At 35.8% G+C, this 6,785-nt stretch overlaps 1 protein-coding gene across 1 annotated transcript; it reads right to left on the reverse strand.

Annotated features, from left to right (window-relative positions):
- Nucleotides 1-443: 443 nt before the first annotated feature.
- Nucleotides 444-5,180, reverse strand: LOC107657942 (perilipin-2-like). The gene is made up of 8 exons (XM_016446286.1): nt 5,101-5,180; nt 3,688-3,754; nt 3,246-3,441; nt 3,044-3,126; nt 2,730-2,961; nt 1,438-1,796; nt 1,099-1,317; nt 444-980 (listed from the first exon to the last, which is right to left on the reverse strand). Exons 2-8 carry the CDS (start codon nt 3,751-3,753, stop codon nt 876-878), a joined length of 1,260 nt encoding a protein of 419 aa, XP_016301772.1. The 5' UTR covers nt 3,754; nt 5,101-5,180; the 3' UTR covers nt 444-875.
- Nucleotides 5,181-6,785: the final 1,605 nt, after the last annotated feature.

Genomic DNA, 6,785 nt, shown 5'->3' on the forward strand with positions numbered 1-6,785 from the left:
TTTTGGTGAAGTCGAGATTTCAGTGAATGAGAAAATAACTCATTTTGATAAAACAGCCTTTTAATATATGCATCATAATTGAAATGTACAGCTGTAAATAGATGAAATGTTAAAATAAATAAATAAATAATCACTTAAATGTGTATTTTAAATGTTTTCTTTCCAGTAGTCTTAAAGAAGACATGTTATGGAGGCGAAATAGCCAAAAACCACAAAAATGACTAGTTTATGAAAAAAAACAATGTGCCTTGCCTTAGACCCAAGAGCAGAGCAGAGATACTCACTATAAAGGGGAACTGGCTTCTGTGATATTGCATACATATTCTTAAATATGCTGAAATGGTTCATTATAAAATATGACCTCTCTTTAGAATCCTTAATTTGTGCCCAGGAAGCAAAAACAAATGGTTACAAAAGAAATGCTTTCTTAGAAATAGTTTTTTTTCCATTGATCCATTTATTTTGCATTTCAGAAAAAGTAACATATCTATTTTGCAAGAGTTATAACATGAAAATCATGAATTACAAAACCAGTGAAGTTCAAGTTGCTTTTATTCAGAAAGTACATGTATTCAGTATTTAAGTAGGCTACCAGAAACTTTTGAATGCTACACAGTAGTATATCACCCGCAGAAACTTGCATACTCTACCTGGTAGTGGTTTCAATGCTTGGTTTAGAATACTGACATTGATGAAATGATAATTTTCCATTTTATGTTCATTATACTGTAATATAAACAATCTAGTGCGAGTCTAAAGACTCCAGTTAACACTAGTACATTTTTTTTTAAATGGCAATAGTTACAAGACACAACCATTTGGACCATATATTAACCTACTGCATCAAAACATCAGTTTTAAATTGTACAGCATTTTCAATCGCCTTTCTCTGTTATCTGAGGCGCAAAAGGCCCAACCAGCCAATTGAGAGGAGTGTTATTGAGAAGGTACTCCACGACTCCATCCAGTGACTGTCGTACCTGTTAAAGGATGAAAATATACATTAAACTTTCTAAATTCTACATACATTTTTAGAATCGAATAACAGATCTCAACAACTGCTATGTACAAAACTGCATACACCCAGATTGATTATACCTGGCCGATCTGCTGCCGTGTCTGCTCTAAGAGCATGGGTGTGAGTGTTTTGGTGCTGCTCAGTGATGCCTGGAGTTCTCCAGCTGTATGTCGAGCATTTAGAAGCTGTTCCTGCACAGTGCCTGGGAGACCCTGTACACTGGACACAACCCCTGAACATGCTACCTTCAGCTGATCACTCAAACCCCGTACCATCAACAGGGCTCTCGACTCCAGCTCCTATGATGAGGCATCCACATATACACATTGAGAATGTGTCTGATAGACAGTCTGCAGTAAGACATATGAATATTCATAGACATATATTGTACTGCATTCCAAGTAAAATACAAATTGTACCTCTTCCTTGTCTTTTGCTGTATCCACCTCTGTCTCAGCTGTTACATTCTCCTGCAGTTCTTTGGGCTGCCCTTCCTTCCATTCTTTCCATCTCTGCAGTAACTGCTCCGGAGCGCCTCCTAGCTGCTGGTTGGCACTGGCCAAGGTAACCCGGGCACTTTCCAGCAGGTCCATAGTGCTGGTCATTTGAGTCACAGCTGCATGCGTAGTGTCTCTGGCTTTGCGGGCCCTAATGAGAGACTGCTCAAGCGCCCTCTCCCGAACTCTGGCAGACAGTTTACCCAGGCGGACAAAATAGCTGGGTCTAGTAGTTACTATGAATCCTTCCTCCTCACCTGGTCTTGGTTCAGCCAGTGCAGCTGTAGGCAGAAACACAACACTGGTGGTGTCAACATCTTACATTCATACATATCAAAAGTTTGAGGTCATTAAAATATTTTAATGTTTTTCAAAAGTCTCTTATGCTCACCAAGGCTACATTTATTTGATCCAAAATACAACAAAAATAGTAATATTGTGAAATATTACAATTTAAAATACCAGTTTTCAATTTGAATATCTTTGAAAATGTAATTTATTTCTGTGATTGCAAAGCAGCAGCTATTACTTCAGTCTACAGTGTCACATGATCATTCCAATATGCTGATTTGATGCTCAAAAACATTTCTTCATATCATCACATTGTCAAAATGATAAATTTTGAAAACATTTATGCTGCTTAATATTTTTGTGGAAACCATTATACAAGTTCAAAAGAACTGCATTTATTTGAAATAGATTTTTTTCAATGTAAATGTATTTACTGTCACCTTTGAACAATTTAATGCATGCTTTCTGAATATAAATATATAAAAAAAAAATTGCTGACTCCAAACTTTTGAACAGTATTGTATATACATATAATAAAATACATAATTATACATGTAAATATACATTAAATAAAGTGTTTTATTGTATGAAACATTTTGAGATTCAGGACAGTGTGCTATTAATTTTATTTCTGGGTAACAAAGCAATAGTGGGACTTGAAAGTGAAATGTTTTCTTAACACTGTTGCTAACCCTATTGCTTCATTTCGGCTGTTGCCAGAACTGAAACAAAAAAGTATTTCCAACAGCAATGTGCTCTTCGCCCTTTCATTGTGATAATGTGTATTTAAACCCAAGGCTAATTTCAGAAACATTTTTGGATTGTTTTAGCCAATTTTACATTTAACTTGAATAATTATTCTAATTTTTAAAAAATTATGTTAAATAATTAAATTACCGGGTCTAAAGTGCAACTACACTCACCAAGCTCCTTTTCATTGATTTGAAGGTTCTGATCCACCCAGTCTTCAGATTGGGTGAGGGCCTTATCTACACCATTACTGACCATCTGGCCTACACGGGTCGCCATGACAGTGTTTATGCCACCAGCCACAGCCATACGTGTCTTTTCCACACCACCCAGCACAGCCCCCACCACAGCATCCTTTGCTCCTGTTACTGACTGGTACACCATGCCCACTGTGTCGGATACCAGCTGCAATGGAGATACAACGCTGATTCATATAGCAATTAAGGTGCTACAAGTTGCACGCAGAACAAGTCAGTCTAGACTTTACCTTGTCTGCTGGTTGATGTAAAATTGGAAGGTTTTCTTCTACCTTCTCCAGCCCTTTAATGGCATATTCATTTACCACTGCAACTACACAATAGAAAGAACACAAAAACAACTGTCGTTATATGAAAACCAGTAGGAACAACACCACAAATAAAAGACAAGGCGTAAAAGATACAAACTACATCTAAGACTGAGATCCTTACTCTGAGGTTCCAGTCGGTCTAGTATGGGTTTGGAACCTGTTGAAGCAGCAGCGCCCAGCGTGCGCACCCCGCTCTCTGCAACCTCCACTACTCCTTTCAGGAGCGGCACGCTGTCTTTAGTAGAGCTGTAGGCATTATACACCGCACCACAAGCTGAACTCACCAGCGGCAGGTTGCTCACTCGAGATACCACACTCTGAAACACAAATGTTAAAGTTTGTTGCTGTTTATTCACAGTTTTAATGTAGAATGAACTTCATTTATGAAACAAAGCAGAACGAATTCCTGAAGTGTTCGTAAAACCCTTTTTACACAGATTGATGCGCTAAATTAAATGTCACTTTATGCAAGAATGGTTTCATTGTGACTTAAACATTCAGTGTTTCATAGTGACTTCTGTTGTGAAACTGTCTGTAGGTGAGTCATGAAGCGTGTGACTAACCTGCTGTTCCTGAGTAGCCTGTGATGCCTCTGTGTCCTTCTCTGCTGTCTTCCCGTTATCTGCCATTCTGTGGAAGATGTTGCGATATTAATCAGAAAAACGGAACCATTTACTTCTCAGGTAATCACAGCCAGTCTAGATCCATCTCATAAACACAAACACAGGGGATAATACACCAAACAATGAGAATTCTGTTATCATTTCTTCACCCTCATGTTGTCCCAAACCTGTATGAATTTCTTTCTTATGGTGGTAACGAAACAGTTGATGGTAGCCATTGACTTCCTTTTATCTATATTATAGAAATCAATGGCTACCGTCAATGTTTGGTTACCAACATTCTTCAAAATATCTTCTTTTGTGCTCAAAAGAAGAAAGAAACTCATACAGGTTTGGAACAGCGTGAGGGTAAGCAAATGATGGCAGACTTTACATTTTTTGGTGAACTATACCTACCTTTAAAACGAACATGCAGCCTGGTCAGAAATAAATCAAATACTATAGAAAACTATTCCTTTAACTCCAGTCCTAACCCTACAATCTAATTGGTCAGTTGATGTTGCTTCAGGACCAAGAATGAACATGTAGTAAAAAAGAACAACAGTTTATTAAGTATAATAATATAATATAATATAATATAATATAATATAATATATCATAAATTAATATTGTGAAATAACTAATGATATAATTAATAACTAATATGATGTCATAATAAATAGGCTATATTTATAATAATAAAACGTCTATCTTTAAGCCTAGGAAGATCACTTTTACACGTTATGTAGTAATATAAATATTGTAATCTAGTAATGAGAAATGAAGGAAAGGTAAAGGCGTGTCCTCTCAACCTCCCTTTAGACTGGCAAACAAGGAGCATTACTTTAAAAATCTATTTTGTGACACTTATAATGTTCGGATAACTTAGGGGAAATCAACTTTCGCTCTCAAATTAATCATATCTTTGCTACACTTCAAAGAAGTGGGCGTTAGTATAGTATGGTCGTCATCGTTATTTCTCGTAATGACAAATCAAGAGCGTTGAATAGAGGAAAGGGCGTAAACTTTCACCCACTTCCTGAAGAACTTTATTGTTGCGCCATTCCGTGTGGAATCTGACAGATAGACAACTAACTTTAACAGTAGCCTATAATTTTACAATGGACTTATTCTCATACTGTAGTTTACAATATTGAAAGCTTTTTTGTTTCTGAGGCGCGGCTTTTTTGAGTGCGCTTAAAAAAAATTACGTAGACAACTGTATACAAAAAGCAATCGTAGGCTCGCGCTCTTTGAGAATAATAAGAATACTGACATCACATTAATTCACCGAGGAAAAAGTGATTGTTATCTGCCATCCCGCACACTATAGTCATTTTCCCATTCTCTCAGACAGCTGTCACATGAACTGACCTGTTATTGATCCGTTGTCCTTCGCTGACCCGCGTTCAGTAGAAGTGTGAATCTCTAATGCTGTCTAGTCAAGAGCCCGTGTCAACTTGATGCAATAAAAGTGCAAAGTTAGGCGGAGTTCGAAACAAACCAATCAGCCTTTCTGAAACCTCTTATTATGAAACTACCCTCAATTATTGGTAACTACTTTTAAATGTTTGCCTTTTTTTTAGTTTATATCATTATTTCCTTAGAGCCTTAGAAAGTTTCCTCATCTTAATGATCACATTTTTGTTGATATAAAGCATATTCTTTTATTTTTTCATTTATTTTTTATTAAATACTTTTAATTATTACTGTAAAACACCTCTAGGCTAGTAAATAATTGTCTTAAAAGAGAACACAATATAATCTAATATACTATAACATCATATTATGCGTATCCTGTTAATGAGCTATTTATTCTCACAATATTTTGGACCTTTATACCAGATTTATCAGGGTGCTGATAAAGATTCTGGCAGTTTACCAGTTATCATTATCATGAACCTTTTTGAGTTCATCTGAGGTGAAAGAAGCAGTATGATATTGGATGTGACCTAACATCTATGGAGATCTCACGCTGCACAGAATGAGTTTTTTAAGGCTCTGACAGGCCTCTGAGGCACTTGGTCCATAATCCAGGCCTGTCCCTCCATGTCAATGGTGTTTATAACTCTGATGACTGACAACCAAACAAGATAAGATATGGAATCTCATGAAGATTTGAAACCAGTTGTAAAAGCTGCCTCTACACTTCTGCTAATCATGAGATAATGGTGACGAGTAATGCAGTGGTGACGTGTACATTTGTCAAAGCATCCACCGTGAGTACTGACTTGAGTAATCTGTGTTTGAGTTCATGAGGTGAAAGAAGCAGTATGATATTGGATGTGACCACAATGGTCTGCACAGAATGAGTTTTTTAAGGCTCTGACAGGCCTCTGAGGAGGCACTTGGTCCATAATCCAGGCCTGTCCCTCCATGTCAATGGTGTTTATAACTCTGATGACTGACAACCAAACAAGATAAGATATGGAATCTCATGAAGATTTGAAACCAGTTGTAAAAGCTGCCTCTACACTTCTGCTAATCATGAGATAATGGTGACGAGTAATGCAGTGGTGACGTGTACATTTGTCAAAGCATCCACCGTGAGTACTGACTTGAGTAATCTGTGTGTGAAATGTTATTTTAGTATTAACTTAATTATGTACTGTTGTAGATTTTATTAGTATTTTGAAATGAACTTTTTTCTATTTCCAGTTTTCATTTTAAAATTTCAGTAATTTTCAGATTAACTTTTGTCTTTTTTTTTTTTTGTACTATTTATTTATTTCAATATAGCTTTAATTTCATTTTAGTTTTAATTTGAATACTTCAACTTAGTGTCTAGGCAACATTTCTCATTTTTGTTGAATTTTGAATGAAGTTTTCTCATCTAATATTTATATTTACTTTATTTCAAATACCAAAAACTATTTTTGGTAACACAATAAGGTTCCATTTATTAACATTAACTACTGTATATTAGTTAATGTGACTAATAATAAAAAATACTTCTAAAGTATTTATTAATCAATGTTAATTTCAATATTTACTGTTATCCAATTGGTAATAGTTTTGGTTTTAGTTAGCAATAACACTGAAACAGAAAACAGACAAGA

This window comes from Sinocyclocheilus anshuiensis, unplaced genomic scaffold, assembly GCF_001515605.1.
Source record: "Sinocyclocheilus anshuiensis isolate Anshui unplaced genomic scaffold, SAMN03320099.WGS_v1.1 scaffold107, whole genome shotgun sequence".
Classification (NCBI taxonomy): Eukaryota; Metazoa; Chordata; class Actinopteri; order Cypriniformes; family Cyprinidae; genus Sinocyclocheilus; species Sinocyclocheilus anshuiensis.